This window comes from Ixodes scapularis, unplaced genomic scaffold, assembly GCF_016920785.2.
Source record: "Ixodes scapularis isolate PalLabHiFi unplaced genomic scaffold, ASM1692078v2 PGA_scaffold10__122_contigs__length_95168666, whole genome shotgun sequence".
Taxonomy (NCBI): Eukaryota; Metazoa; Arthropoda; class Arachnida; order Ixodida; family Ixodidae; genus Ixodes; species Ixodes scapularis.
This window is the reverse complement of record NW_024609836.1, coordinates 93,403,504-93,419,305: the sequence shown is the minus strand read 5'-3', so window position 1 is coordinate 93,419,305 and position 15,802 is coordinate 93,403,504. Positions and strand designations below refer to the sequence as shown.

Below are 15,802 nucleotides of genomic sequence, written 5' to 3'. Positions count from 1 at the left end.
AATGCTGCGTTTTATGGACGTTTCATGGTCGCATGGACAATTCATGGATGCACGCAAAATGCAAATGAGTAGCTAAACAACTTGATCTGGTGTAGGTGTCCAAAAACAACACTTGTTGGACTGTTCACAGTGAAGGCTGCTTTTTACGATGCAATAGACCCTTTTCAAAAAATCCCAAAAGCCTGAGCGCGTTGCGCGACGAATAATGGGAGTCCTCCCATTGCTACGCCCCTCCCCACGTCTCTCCCCTTGCTACCACGCGGCATAGGCAAGCAGGCGCAGGTTACCACATCAACAACATTTGAGCAGCCGAGTCGGGCGGGCAACAAGTCATTAACTGCCCCTTTCTCATCTCTATCCTCTGTACCGGCTCTGTTGTCTGCTGCCCCAACACTTTGTCGAACCTGGTGGAAAGCTGCCACGGTTGCGGTACAAAATAAGTGGATTCGGTGACACTTCAATATGTGAAGGGAAGTTACGAAGAATAACGTATTCAAATAAGTTCACCTGCCGCAATGCCTTTACGCTGCCACAGATTCGGTAAGCCGCCAACGACGTACGACTCGGCGGATGGGCGGGATGGTGGATGGCAGCAACGACTGCTGGGAGGTAACTGCCGGGACGCGCGCGCGGTCGCAGAGGCGCAACGAGAAAGCACGTGATCTGCACCGAGGGTTCCCAAAATTCCCTGCCGTCGTAGCACTGCCCGTTTTGCAACAGGTCTATTGCTTTCTACAACAATGGCACCGAAGCAAGAAAGAAAGTGTGTGAAGCCCTTGATGTAACACCAGATGTGTTCTGTGACGTGACCCTGAACCGGATGGGCAACACTCGAATCACAAAAGCACGCTTTCTGGCTTCTCCGGAAAGCAAGAAAAGAAGAAAAATGAAGTTGTGTGCCAGAACAGGCTTCACAAGGCAGTGCAGAGGGAATGAGGCTGTACACCACGCGCATCTTAGGACTGTGGATGAGCAACCAAACTTCCAATTGCAATTTCTCGAAAACAATGTTTTTGAGCATGCAAGGAACATTTTTTCCGAAACTAGCGGAGCTCTCAGGGGGACGTTTCTGTCAGTTATTACTACGTGAGGTACTTCATTTACTGAACCTCATAAATTGTATATTGAAAACTTTATTCATTTATTAATATATTTTTCTTCACAAGAAGCATCAAAGATGGACCATAGGTGTATACAAATTTATTTTGAAAAAGTCAGACGTGCAATTCTTAAGTTTTACAATTCATAAACTGGCCCTTAACCAAAGAAAAAAAAAATCATCTTTTCTTTAATAAAGGCCTTAGTGTTTCTGAAACAAACCTGGTAAGCAACAAGCAGAAGCACAACAGTAACAAGCTGGAAGGTTTAAAATTGCTCGTACAAAAAGAAGCTGAGATAATGGCACAAGTCGAGTCATATGTCAACCTACCATCCCCCAATTCTAAAATTTTGGTAAATCCTGCCAGAGAATCCTCAAACAAAATCTTCCTTTGGAGATTTCCTTTGGAGATTTTGTTTCGAGGATTCCAAAGCAGGAAACTAGTATGAACAAAAGGCGCCACAAAAAAACTGAAGAGAAAAAAAGTAATGGTTAGAAGTAATTTAAATACTTCCAAAAGTAATGAGATTACTGTTGTGATTACTTCGTATTAAATGCAATCAAATGATTACAAAATTACTCCAAAAAATTTATTACAAGTAATTTGATTACCTGTAACCCGTACCGTACAAGTCTGGTCGGGCGACACATTGACCTCAAGGCCATATAAGCGATATAGCAACAATACACGTTGATGGCCTAGTTTGATTTAACACCGCAAAAAAACAGTTACCGTATTTACCCGATCCTAACGTGCACCCGATTTTCGTAACCAAATACAAGATTTTCATCCTGCACCCGATTCTAACGCGTTTACATAGTGAAGAAAAAAAAAAAGACGAGTTTTCACACACAAAAAACAAGCGAAGTTTACCGACTTCCAAGTGTATTAGTCCTCGCACTCAGAGTTAATTTTCCACCTTCCGCTCAACAGAGCGTGTTGTCCTCAGTGCCACCCGTCGCGTTCTGGATCCCGCGTTTTTCGAAGAGGCGCTTTAGCATTTTTATATCTTGCAAGTGCGGGCGACGATTGAACAAAGCAGGAACGAGCGGGACGAATAAGAACCAACGAACGCTACGCCGCCATTTCATAATTCCGATAACAGTGCTACCGTCGCAAGTGTTGCTAGTGTGATTTCGGTTTCGTATCTGACTGTAACACACATACCATTTGCTAGCTCTATTTTTACAGCGGAGCTGTTAAGGGCTAGGTTCCCCAAGATCGTGTCTGTGTATGTCGAAACAAACCTACCTGGACAGCTACCGCCATCCATAAGCGACGGCGGCAAGCACACAACCAGTATGGTTTCCGCCGTCGCTCGTAGATGGCGCCAACCTTTCCAGCTAAAATATAAGAATGGATAGTTGGGTGCGTTGGTGGGAATTCATCGTATGAGAAACAGCGTGAAAAACAGACGACGACGAAGAAGAAGCACACAGTGTATCGAGTACAGCTCCACTGGTCTTCCTTCTTCACGAGTGGAAAGCCTGAACGTTTTTTGTCTAAAAAAAGTTGCGCATTAGAATTGGAAAAGTACAGTAGCATGAAAGACAAAGGACAAGCAGAAGACTGGACGAAACAAGCAGTACATTCAACTCGCATATAAAAAAACATTTTAAAAAATTGTTTTTTTTTATTTTAGATTTTTTTCATTTTTTTTATTGAACTGCCAGTTGAAAGCACTCCTTGTCTCATCCAATCTTCTACTTGTCCTTTGTCTTTCGCGCCAACTCTTTTTGCGAGGTAATATAGCCCCTGGGGGCTGCATTGCCTACATATCCTTGACCCATGTGTCGGTCGAGCGCAACACGCCATGTCTCTTTTCTCGCAACACCCAGCCCCAGCACGCATTCTGCACTATAGTCAGTTACAGGTTAAGAAGGTAGCGGCAAATGCCCCTCAAAGAGAATCAGATATCCCTCCGCCACCTTTGCATCCAATAGCGTCTCACTGTTTCCGTGACGTCGCGGACAACGCGCGAAGAGGGTCTTGCTTTTCTGTACATATTTGCTTTATCTTTCAACTTTGACTTAGCATTGTGGAAGCCACGAGAGGGAGATTAGAGTTCTCCCCCACCGACGGAAACAAATACGACTTTCGGGGCTTAGCTTCCCCCCCGATGAATACAAAGGCTGCTTTCAGGGGCTCGGTTCCCTCTCCGATGAATAACAAAGGTCGCTTTCTTAAAAAGGGGGATCGGAGACAAGTGGGAATCCATTGAAGCGGAACAAGGAGCGTCTCCAGTGAACTCTTCTTTCGACTGCGGAGAGATTTGTAACGGGCGCATCACACTTGTGGGAGGAGCTTCTCCTACCTTCTTGACTTGTAACCGACTATAGTACGAGCTTGCGCTCTCAAGTTTGGCCTCCCACCTTGGTGGGAGGCCAAATTGGCTTTAAATCGGGTGTGCCCTCAAGGCGGCACCGATTGAGGCATTTTTATTTTTCAATCTTTTTTGCAAAGCCTCGCCTTAGCAAATGTCCCACCTTGGTGGCGTGTGAGAGGGAGTGCTGGCGCTCTGCCTCCAGGTCCTTCTCCCGGTCGGCGAGCATCTTGCGCAGCTGTGCCTCGGGGTCGTGGCCCCGCTTGTGCCACTGGCCCGCCCCCCCGCCCCCCGTGCGATTGAGCAGCTCTTCCACCAGCTGCTCCACCTCCGCCTCGTCCGTCAGCCGCGTGCTGCACCTCACCAGCTTCAGCAGCTCCCCCGCCGAGAGATCCGCCGAAGACGGGCCGTTGCCGCCCTCCGCCGCTGCACCGGGACGAGCGACCCTTCAGGCTTGGGACAAGCGACCCTTCAGGCTCGGGACAAGCAACCCTTCAGGCTCGGGATGAGTGACCCTTCAGGCTCGCGACTCCCAACACAAGGGTTCGTACAATGTGTCTATGGCACGTTTCCACAAAAAAACTCAGAAAGTGTTTTGTTTTTTGTTTTTCTTTAATCGCAAAAAGCAATTATGTGTTTCCGAAAACTCAGTTCCTGCCCAAATGTAGTGCTAGCCATACGGACCCAACGCCGAAGTTTCAGAGCTTGCAGTCATGTGATTAAAAAGTTATGGGGGATTTCAGGAAACTTTTGATCTGATACATGTTTGTGGGCTTCGTCGACTGCCATTTTCCCAATGAAAATTTTGGAAACTTTTGACACCTGGTCCTGACCGCTAGCACTACATTTGGACGCAATGTATAAGTAATTTATTTTGGAGGAGAAAAAAAACAACTAAAAACATTGTAAATATCCATTGGGGATGCCCCATTGGAGGTTGGGTATTCCCATACATGTATTCATTATTTTTTTCTGTTTAATATACCCTTTGATAAATGTAGATTTTTTTTTGTCTGGCATCAAACATTTATACCAAAAAAAACATCCCCGAATTCAAAGAAAAATGAACCCCAAAAACATGAATTCCTACTGATAATGCCAAGTAGGGAATCACAGCCCCCAGTCCCCAAAAAGCTGCAGTCCCTATAGACCTCTTTCGAGTACTCTTGTACCCAGCCACCGGCAGGCATATCCGGTATGTGCGGCGAAAAAATAACGCAATTCAACCTGCAAATAGTAAAAAAAATAAAGAGGAGACGAAACGAGAATGCAAAAGTTGCGCTTATATTTGAACTGTATTCTATTGGCGTGGCGACGGCAAAGAAGAATGTTTTCACCCGTACTGGAAGTGACGATACTTCAAGATGGCGTCTCCCTATTGAAAAGGGTCTATAGCTCAACTTCTCAGAGCCAAAATCCCTATAGCTTATGCCCTTAATGCCCCAGTTCCCAACGGCCCCTGTCCCCATAGCCCAAGTTCCCCCCGCCCCGGGCAACAAGCGTGCCACTCACCCACGTCAGCGGTGTCCCCTTGGGGCCTGGCCTTGCGCCTGGGCTTCTCACGGAGCGGGGAGCTCTTTGGCGGCGTCTTGGCCCTACGGGGACCCTCCGCCGCAGAAGACGCCTCGTGCTCCTGCTGGAGGTGCTTCAGCTCAATCTCGTCCTGCGAAACAGAGGTCGGATCAGCCACGGGGACGTCCTCCTTGCACGTCGGGAACTCCGAAACAAGGGTGCAATGTGGAGTGCGTTCAGCCGGCGGCACGCCACGCTCAGCATGTGGCGGCATGGGGACTTCAGCGGAAGCGCTGAACGGCTCCGGCGTAACTTGTGGCAGTGGCGGCGCACAGGTCTACCAAGTGACATCATTTTTTCATACAAGCTGTTTAAAAAAATTGTTTTCTTCCTTTACGTCCTTTAAGAAAGGTCCTTTTTGGAAAATACATCACAACATACTCCGTTTCACGATAACGCGCCAAACTGTGGAGGTTACAGCTGATTAAGTAGCCAACTTTATTTAAAAAAATCACAAACACACTGGAATGGTACTAAAAGTTGCTCACCAAGTAAAAAGAAGGTAGTGACTATTTCCACTTTCAAAATAATTTTAGATATTATTTTGACGTCCGTGACGCCACTTCCTGAAGACGTGAGAATATCTTAAAAATAATTTCGTTGTCCGCCGTCAAAATATTCTTTTTCCTCATTTTGACATATCCAACTTAGAACTTTGGACTGGAACGTGATCGAAAGTGGCGGTCAAACAAATATTTTGCTTGCAAGCAGCGTCTCATTTCAAAGCACATTTTCCAAAAAACAAATGTGCAGTAGACTGCAGTTTCTATTACCTTTGTGGAATGCAAAAAAAAGACTCTTAAAGTACATCAGCTATCAGGCAGCACATAAAGTTTGCTTGGTTGTGCCCAACATTACAGAGTGTGGCACTTTTTTATGATTAATTTTTTTGTGTTTTATATACACAAAGAAGCTGAATGTCGTGTCAAAAAATTCACAGTTGATTGGAAAATATGTGCATCTCGCACAACCGTGCAAGACCCTTTGTTCATTCGCACCGGTCAAGAGACATCGAGGAGGAAATGTAATTTTAGACAAACCCCCAAGACGGGGGAAAAGACTAAGGACAACAAAACACACGGTCTCAAAATTTGAGACTGTGTGTTGTGTTGTCCTTAGATAGAATTAGGAGAGTGTATTGATTAAACATCTTGGTTTCGCATTCGCATACCAAGTTGTCCTTCGTCTTTTCCTCAGTCTCAAGGGTTTGTCTAAAATTAAGTTAAACCATCGCCAGCTTGTCTGTGCCCTAACTTCTTGCAAGGAGGAAATGTTTGCATTCACAACCTTTTATTTAGTATCCCGATGGTTTCGTCGTTAGCCCGCTCGTCATGCACGAACCAAAAAGAAAATCTAAACTAAACAACAAACTCACGAAATCCGGTTAAAAACAAGGCAGGAGCAGGATGCAAAGCGAGACTGCAGTCTGCAACCGTACGAAGACACGCTCGCACAACGTGGAGGCACAAAAAGCGTGCGATATTTCTTAGTGTTACATAGTGTACGCACTTACATTTGTTACGTGCAGGCAAGACAGAGGGATATCCAGTTCTCCTTTGTTGTAGATTCAGAATTTTAAGTGAGACGCATGCCAAAATGGTGTGCGAGAGCTCGGAACATTGCTGCGGGGCATGTCACGTCCGAGAGGATCAACTGTCGAGCCAGTCCCACACACATGCCGAATAAGACATTCCCACTGCCAATGAGGACCGAAACTTATTAGGCACGTGACATAGTCAACAAGTCAATACAACACGGACACCATCAGAAACTAAACAGAATGAAACCACAAAACGGATACCACTGCTACGGCCACATCACCGAGAGACGTTGAAATAATCAAGTTGCTATTTGGACGTTTAACAAAAGTGAATTCAAAGGCGTTGAATTAATTTTCGAGATATTTCGACCGTGGAAGTTGAAATAGTCACCCCCTAAAAAGTATGGATGGAAGGGAAGGTGACCTCTAAAAAGTTCTGGGAAACAGGATCGGCACTGAACGTCTATAGTCCGTTGCAACCTAAGAACGAAGGGCGAGGGTAAGACGGGCCGGAGAGGAGGAAGCGGATGGAACGCTAAAGAGAGAAGGTTTCCCCCCTCTCCTCCAGCGTTCCGTCTGCTTCCTCCTCCCCGGCCCGTCTTACCCTCGCCCTTCGTTCTTAGGTTGCAACGGACTATAGACATCTGCAGTGCCAAAAAACCGACTTACACGAGAGAGCGCTCCCTCACCTTTGGCAAGATGTCCTTGAAGGAGTTCCTACGTACGGGCGGCGGGGGGGCCTCGGCGGGAAGCTCCTGCGGCGGCGCCTCCTTGTGCACCAGGATGGGCTTAGCCGGGCGGCGCTGGCGAACTGCCGACGACGTGGGCGCCGCGGTCGGCATAATGATGGGCAGGTCTTCGTCTTCCTGAGGGATCAGCACCACTTCCGCCTCCTCCTGGAATTCCACGTGGTCAACTACCGGAGATGGCGGTGCAACCGCCGCCGCCGCCGTTGCGGGTGTGGGTGACGGTGGCTCGCCTCCCTCCGTGTCCTTGAGGCGCGAGCGCCCCCAGCGGCCCTTCACCTTCTTGCCACCCCCCTCCCTGCGTGGAGACGAGGATTTTATTTATTTCAAAATACCATCAGTCCCTCGTGGGACTATGGTAAGAGGGGGCATATACGTTTTCTGGGTATATACAAGAAACAAAAGCAACGCACACTTGATCGAGAAAAACCTGATAAAATTTTAACATTTTTCTCATATGAATTAACCAAACTGCTGAAAAAAAATGACATAAAAAAAGCTAGCAACATGATACTTAGCAATTGGCCACAATGGCATAAACGCCAGAGCAAACCCGTGTATGAAGTAAGAAGCTGCGTCAAAATTAACCGGGTAGAGCCCGGAGACAAGGCCCACCCATGCACCACTTTAATGTTTACAAATGAATAGCCCAGCGTGCAATGCCCAAAGCAAAGTACGGACCTGTTTGTCGCTTTGGAAAGCGAGTGAAACATGTGCCCCATGCAGAAACTCTGCAAATGGCCCCAGCCAGAAGCTCTTCACTGGAAAGATCTATAGACCATTCCATTTAGCGCTCTCAGGGCGGCACCATTTTGTTAGAGCGCAGCACCCTCTCCACACATCCGGGAAGTTCAGCCGGTTCGGCGGGGTAAAACGAGAGAGAGGGCACGCGCCCGACTCTGCTAGCAGACGGCAAACCGTTCTCCAACTTTAAGCTGTACGGAACATCGAACTCTCGCTCGTGGCTTCCTCTATGAAGTGGTTCGCGTTCTTAGAGTATTTATGGCTACTCCAAAATCAGCCTTTAGTGCTCTGTTGTTTAATTTCAGTAAATGATAAACTAGCGTATCTTTGTTTCGCTACTTCAATGACAGTAGAGTCAGCCAGCACCTCAACCATTGTGTCTATTGCACCAGGAGAGCACGTTTTTATTTATTATTTCAGACTTCCACTCATTGTAGCTAAAGGCCTACACCAGTACGAACTTTGTACAGTGAAATAGCTAGAGCAACCGGGTTTACTTTTCGCCGGAGCGACCACCCATTCTGACACAGTTTTTCTTTTTTTTCTTTATTGGCAAGTTAGGTACCATTGCAATTAGACTCGGCTAGTCTTTTTATCGAGCATAGCATCTGCGCTTGAAATTTCCAGAATGACACGATTTTAAACCGAGTTTGTACGCAAGCAGGATGTTAGGTACAGCCCATTCGGCAGAGCAGACGACGAGCGGGATGAGAGGGCATTCTTTCTCCCTTCCTAGTGGAACGGTCTATACTAGAGTCGCCGACAGAATGAGAACGACAGGGCATCTCTTCCGGACGCCCGACCTCCAGCACGCCCTCGTTGCCTTTTGTCGTGCTTTGGCTGCATGTGCAGGTTCGAGGCTCGTGAGACGCCAAGGCGTCACCGAGCGCAGGAAGCTCGTGCTGGAGGCGGGACAACCGAAAGGCTTGCCGCCGTTCTAATCCCGCGGGCGAGCGTAGGTGGCGATGCCGCGTCGACACGCCACGCACGAAGGGGTTGGGGCCTAGCGGGCGGGCCCTTTCCTCACCGCTTCTGGGCGGCCTTGGCCTGTTGCAGGGCCGACTCGCGCTCCTGGGACCGCTTCCGGGCCTCCTCGATCGCCTCCTCGTAGGACTTCTGCCGGGTGCCCAGCACCGACACCAGGAACACCACCACGGCAGACACCACAAACATGGCAGCGCAGATCTCCAGCTCCATGGTTCCTGCTATGCTCTGCCCGGTCGCCTCCCAAGCATCCGCACTGGCCCCGTCACGGCCACCCTGAGACAGACGCCCGTCTTGAAGCCCCTTCACACACTTGCGACTGCTCACGACAGTGTGCCTTAAAACCTCTTCTCTTACGAGAGAACGCGCCGGCGTCGTCCATCGGGTAGCCGTGGAACATTTCGTATTTCTTTTTTGTGCACCATTCTTTCTTTCTTGGCCCAAAAAACTTTTGACAATGTCATAAACGACCACTCCTCTTAGGTAGTATGTAGTACAACTGACCTCAGAAATACCGGAAAACTTTCTCTTTTTAGTGAAATGCAGCTCCAGGGTGACCTCATAGATGGCACCAGCGGGACAGATGCAAACTCAAGTTTGTTAACGGGCCTTCAGCATGAGGTTCGAAAACACCACAGCTTGGCAAAGACAAGCACAACCCACTACCAAGGTGTTAAAAAAAAAAAGTTCGCTGGTTTTCAAGCATTTTTAAAGCCCTGCAAATGTGTTGTGTTGTATAACTTCTTTAACACAAAGCAGAACCCACTACCAAGGTGTTAAAAAAAAAAAAAAAAGTTTGCTGGTTTTCACGCATTTTTAAGGCCCTGCAAATAGACAAAAAAAATATGTTGTACAACTTCTTTAACGCACTGCATATACTTTTATCACCAACTCGTGTTTCTGCACGCACTGTTCAGGTTTTATGCCTGCTGGTCAAGTGATTGCTTGCTTACACATGACGTGTAGCGACTTGTGAAGCTACCTGCTATCGTCTTCATGTTGGCATGTGTTTCACACAACTGACACGGCCTTCTTATCACACTCTCCCACAGACGAGATACCGAACAATTCCCACAAGGTAAGACACGCCCGTTGCAAGTTGCGCTTCGCGGGCATGGCACATAACCTCAAGTATGTCCACAGGCACTATGTGCCATGTCACCCATACGCAGACTGAGCCCACCAAGTACAGCTAACAAACAGGCTGGGGGAATACAATGACCGCAAACAACCGAAGAGAAGCAAAGCAAGACCAGCAGATGATGGAATGAACAAAACCGAAGCTACTATTTATGAGGCAAAGCACCTAACTGACGTCCACTAAACATATCTTAATTGCAGGTGTGGACTAGTCTGGAAAATACGATGCTGCAAATGATTCATATTTGTAGCAGGCTCCGACAGGTCAAAATAATTTTTTTTTATTACCCGAAACGATTGAAAAAGATGCCTGGACATTACCTTCGAAATTCTAAGCTTGGAAACTCGGTATCTGTGAAGTAAAATAACAATTTCTAAAAGCCGAAAAGACGTCGCTGCACTGGCGCGGATCGCCGAAAGCGATCCGCGCCAGTGCAGCGACGTCAAAGATTGAGTCGTTCTGTAACCCGAGTTTCTCTCCCGCCTAAGGAAGTGTCGTGTTTGCGTGCCACTTATTGCTGTGAGCACGAGTCAGAGAAGTTCTTTTAGGGCCCTCCCAGCGATCTCAAATTTTGAAACGGTGCGAGGTCGAAGAGGATGCGCAGTGAACTTCTGTGAGCGGCGCAAGGGGCCATGTCGCATGGGTGCTGCGTGAAAGGCTGCCCCGGTGGAGTCACAACCAAAACTATGATACACAGACACCAGACCCAGTTGTTTTGACCATTTGACAATTTTCTTTTCGAAGACTGAGAGGTTGTCGGGCACCGAAAAGAGAACTTAGTCCAATTCCCCGATCATCCTCAGTGCTACATTTGCCGAGCGCCGCCATGCTTTTATAAAGGATAAAAAGCCACGAGGCGACATCTTTTCCGGACTCCTACTTTCGATACTTAAAAAGAGGGTGCTAAGTATGTTAACAATTCTGTTAGAAAGCATGTTTTACGAATACCGTTATTAAATATTATAAAAAAAATGTTGCTTATGAAGCTTCTAAATTTCACAATTGATTAAGTCATAAATAAAAAGAAGCTAGGAGGTGAGAAGAGGGAGAGAGAAACACAAGAAAAAAAGGCATGCGCACACGTAGGAAAGTTTTTGCATTCTGGTATCGTTTTCTGTGTCTACGACTACAACTTTTATCGTTTTTGACAATGAAAATAAGTATGACCTTTGGGGTGTCAGTGCCCCTTTAATTTTTGCCTATTCTGCGAATAAAAAATACTTTGAACATACATGCTGCTCAACGGCAAGTTTACTCTCAATCGCAAAATTTCAATCGTGAACAGTGTTCCCAATGGGGACATGGCAAATGCGCAAAATATTAAGCTGTTTACCGTGCACTTAGTGCCTTGATTCACCCCGTACTTTTGAGGATGCATCACCACATTGCTGCAACCGTTTCCCCAGCTTTCTCAAGACCCAAGCTTCACGCTTTTCACAATTATGGGACCTTCCCCAAACTAACATAAGGAAGCTCTAAAATAAATGCTTCCCTTATTGATGAAATAGTGCAGAATACCGAACAATTGCCCAACCCAAAACTGGGGGATAACCTAGAGGATGGGGAATGGCACTTGTTAGACCAACAAACAAAAATGCAAACTGAGTTATTAAAACAAAAATACAGAAGGGGCATTGACAGGGTTGGGCATCAGCACTTTACACCAGGGTTCTTCGAGTAGCGGCTCCGGAGGACCTCATTTCGCTCAGATAACTGGGTGAGCACTTGACATGTCCATCGCTTACGTTTCAAACATTTCAAAAGCAGCAGGTAGCTGCTCATTGTGACCTTAGCACATGCTTGGTATTTTACAGTATTACAAAAAGAAGCAGGAAACAAAAAAAACGTTCAATTGCCTCGTCCGTAAGGGTCCAAAGCACAGACATTGCGGGGTAGCAATAAGCATCTTAAATTATAAGAAAAAGCTAAAGAGAGCAACAGCAAAAAAATGTTTAAGAGTTCTTATCGGTCAGCGACTTAATGAAATAAATGCAAGCTTAGGGAATTCCATGGTGAAGCATAAGAGAATCCTGCCACATAATTTGTTGAATTAACTTTTAGGAAGAGCTTTTGTCAGATATGAAAAATTATGCCAACAAAGGCCAAATCCAACACTGTTCCCATGGAATGTACAACAACCCTTGCAGACTCAATGCACTGCCAATCTTTGCAAGGGAAAAGCAGCCGAAAAGAAAACCTTGCCCAAATGTTATCTAACACGCACTCCTGGCTTTAGAAAAAAAAAAGAAAAATACAAAGAGCCTTGGCAAAAAGATATTGAAAACAGATACTCCAGCCAAAGGTCAGACAAACAAGGCATGCAAGCCTTGGTTTTTCCCATGCCCTTTTTTTACTGAGGGAAGTGTGGCGATACTAGCATTTGGCTTCCACGACACACACTTCCTGTAAAAAAAGAAAAAGAAAAAAAAAAAGGAAGAAAAACATTGCAGGAAAAGGGGGGGGGGGGGGGGGGTTTGTGAACTCATAGAGGAAATGTACAGCTGTCCTAGACCAAATACATTTACGAATCTCGCTGCAATTGGACTGCCATGTGCTGTGCCGACATGACACGACACAACACACCTGAAAAACCCCTGGCAGACGCTCTGAGGTGCACTGAACGCACGCCAAGAGAAACTCTCTACTACCGTAGTCTTCTGGGAATGCCCATGTGCTCCAGACTGTCTGGAATGGAATCTCAAGGGTGCCTGGCTCGCTAACCCCCTCTCCTTGTGGGAAGCCTCTGGATCCCCCTGAACGGTATCCAGTTAATGCAATGAGAGAGATAAGGCATCTCCAGTTGCTGCCTGGCCCAGTAGTCTGCTTATCTGCCCTCACACAGGAAGGGGAGCCTTTGCCCCTCAAGGGTTGAAGCCCTTTCGCAAGGCCAGACTCCTCAAGGCATCAAGATGGCAGGATGTACCCCCTTCCCCTTCCCTTTCCCCCACTAGCCTAAAAAAAAAAAAAAGTTTAAAGTTTTATATTTTTTCTAATTATTCTTTTCATGAACTTGATACAGCAACGTCTCCTCAATATGGAGGCCTCCGTTTCCCCCAAAAAGCATCCACAATGTGAGTTGTCCATAATGACAAGACGGCATTTTCATACCCCGCAAATTATGTCTCTATTAACCCTATTAACAGGGTCTATATTAAGGAGGCATCAATTTACGGCACTTGGATCTCCTTGAAAAACCTCAACCTCCAACATTCCGACCAAAGAGCCATACCACGGCTGTTTCAACATCAATCAAGAAGCAGAACTGTGTCCGAAAACCTACGCATACGATCCCAACACTGGCACTGAACCTCGCCACAATTTGCGTCTTTAAAGAGGAGTACGGCTAAAATATTACCGCAACGTAAATGAAAAAAAAAAAAAAGAACATGGAGATATGCCAAGAAAAGAAAGATGGTTCAGACAGGTAACTTGTTGCTCATGGGTATTGTTCGAGCCGAGCGAGCAGATGCCAAATATTAGCTAAAAAAAAAGAAGGAAAACGGCAAGCTGCTTTTCTGGCTAGCGGACAAACATGTGTAGGGGGACTGAGTTATCGAAAACAAACGCCACACCTCAAGGGAGCAGGTGTGCTCAGAGATGCGAGTGTGGCTGCAAGTCTTGTTGAATAATGCACGGATGCCAAGCACAGAATGTCGGAATCACTTTTCAGCCAAGTTATGCCATTCATTGCCTCAAAATTTACAAGAGCCTTAGAGGGCCGCAATTTTCATTGGATGTTGCAGCAACATTTCAATGACCTCTTTCTGGCGGTTGCTTCGTCTGAATGTGTTGAGAGGGGAGTGCTTTTCCCACTCTCGTCGAACTTGATCAAATTTGGTCAGGCCACAATCATTTGTTCCCGAAATGTGACAAATGCAGGAATCGGAAGTTTTCCGTGTTCTTATCATGAATGATTTTCGGATGCAGTCTCATTTTTCAGCGTGCTCTAACGAATACCTGTTTTGTAACCATCCACAGCCAGATGCACTGATACAGAAATGAAGCCGCCGCACATTCTAAAAGTTGAGGAACGCGGTTGCATTTCCACAGGTCAAACTCGGGGCTACCGTAAGACAAGGTAACCACTTGACGCAGGAAGGAAACTGTAGGGAAGTTGGCTGGCTCGTACCCAGTCAGCCTCCTTACGGCTTCCTCCTGTGTCAAGACTGTCTTACATCAAAAACGCCTCCTACTACAACGTCTTTTTCCGGCTATTCGAAGCTTCGGCTGACGTTTCCTTCACGATTTCCCTCCGCGTGTTTGAGGTAGAGTGTTCCTCTAGAGACAACCAGGGTAGGCCTACCAGGGACGGACGTAGCGTGGGGGGTCAAAGGAAGCGACCTCGCTACAGGATCAGCGACACGGAAACTTGGCGTAAATATCATCACATCATCATCAGCCATAACGTAGAGCGCAGCCGGAGGCCTCCGGTAGTACGGTCCACTGATCCTTTTCAGCAGGGTCGCGATCCTCCCTAATTAAATACTATTATTATTACCTTTCGTTTGGCAAAAAACGAGGGAGCTTGCGCACGTAAAATCGTACTTCGGTATTGCGTGGATCGTCAATTGGTGTTGCTCGTTCGGGTTTCCCTCAGAAAAGCGGCGACGGCAGTCTCACAGGCTCGGAATGTCAATTCGTCGGCCCTAACCTTTTATTTTTTTTATTATTATTATTTATATTTTTACGTCAACGGGCAGTCATGTTGGAGCTTCCGGACCGCGGCTACTACGAGCACGCTACGTGTCAAGCGACACACGCTTACGGATAGTGATCAACGGCGAGCCTGAACCGCGGCTCGAACCCTCCTGAGCGAAACGGGGAGAACCACCGTTAAGCGCCAGCGATTCGCCTTAAGCGGGCGACGCTCGTTCACGAACGCCCGGTAGCCTGGGGGCTCGTCTAGCCTTCCGGCAAATCGCGAAAGAGAAATTTAAACTATCTGTGTCACGCTGAGAACGGAACAGGCTGACACCCCTCCGAGTCGTACCTAGGCCTAAGCGATAGACGTAACTCGCGACTGACAGATTCGCCGGTTGACTGCGAAAGTAACAGCGGCCGCTGCCGACTGGAATCGGTTTCGGTGCACCGAAGGGCGCTAGGACGACCTCGGGGCGGAACCTTACCTTTTCAGCTGCAGCAGATCTCCTATGACAAAATAACAGGTGTATCACCGGCAGAGCCACACGATCACACACACACGCACACACTGGCAGCCTCGGACCGGCGGCATGAGACGCCCACGGTCATTGGCCGGCTGGTGGTCACGTGGGTCAATTAGTGCCGCGTGGTTGGCTAGAGTTATTTCTTAGCTTTGCGGTCATTGGTGGGTATCTGCCACGTCGGGAGTCGCCGAGCAGACGAGGGTCGAGCGTTTTTCCAACTTGCGGTTTCGGAATCGTATGCACCGAGGGCATTTTTCTCGCCTTGGGCCGAGAAAGTCAGAAGGAAATTTTATTCATATATTCACTCTCTTCTACATTTATTTATATGATTCACTAGAGAAAGCTTCGCGCGTGCATCGAAGGAATTTTCGTAAAAGTCTGAACTTTATGAAGAACATTCGAAGAGCCTTCCGGAGAAAATGATTACCTTCGCACGAGGTGCAAAAAAAATTCCCAAGTTTTCCACTTTTCTTCTTAAGTTAGACTG

At 47.1% G+C, this 15,802-nt stretch overlaps 1 protein-coding gene across 2 annotated transcripts in view; it reads right to left on the bottom strand.

The window, feature by feature from the left end:
* Positions 1-15,394, bottom strand: part of LOC8037192 (ribosome-binding protein 1) — a 38,029-nt gene extending 22,635 nt beyond the window's left edge. For both annotated transcript variants that reach the window (XM_029979224.4, XM_029979223.4), the window contains exons 1-5: positions 15,277-15,394; positions 9,053-9,285; positions 7,225-7,579; positions 4,936-5,086; positions 3,587-3,849 (exon numbers count right to left, since the gene is read on the bottom strand). In XM_029979224.4, the coding sequence (XP_029835084.3) occupies positions 3,587-3,849; positions 4,936-5,086; positions 7,225-7,579; positions 9,053-9,222 (939 nt within the window). In that variant the 5' untranslated portion in view covers positions 9,223-9,285; positions 15,277-15,394. The remainder of the gene's footprint in view (positions 1-3,586; positions 3,850-4,935; positions 5,087-7,224; positions 7,580-9,052; positions 9,286-15,276) is intronic.
* Positions 15,395-15,802: the final 408 nt, after the last annotated feature.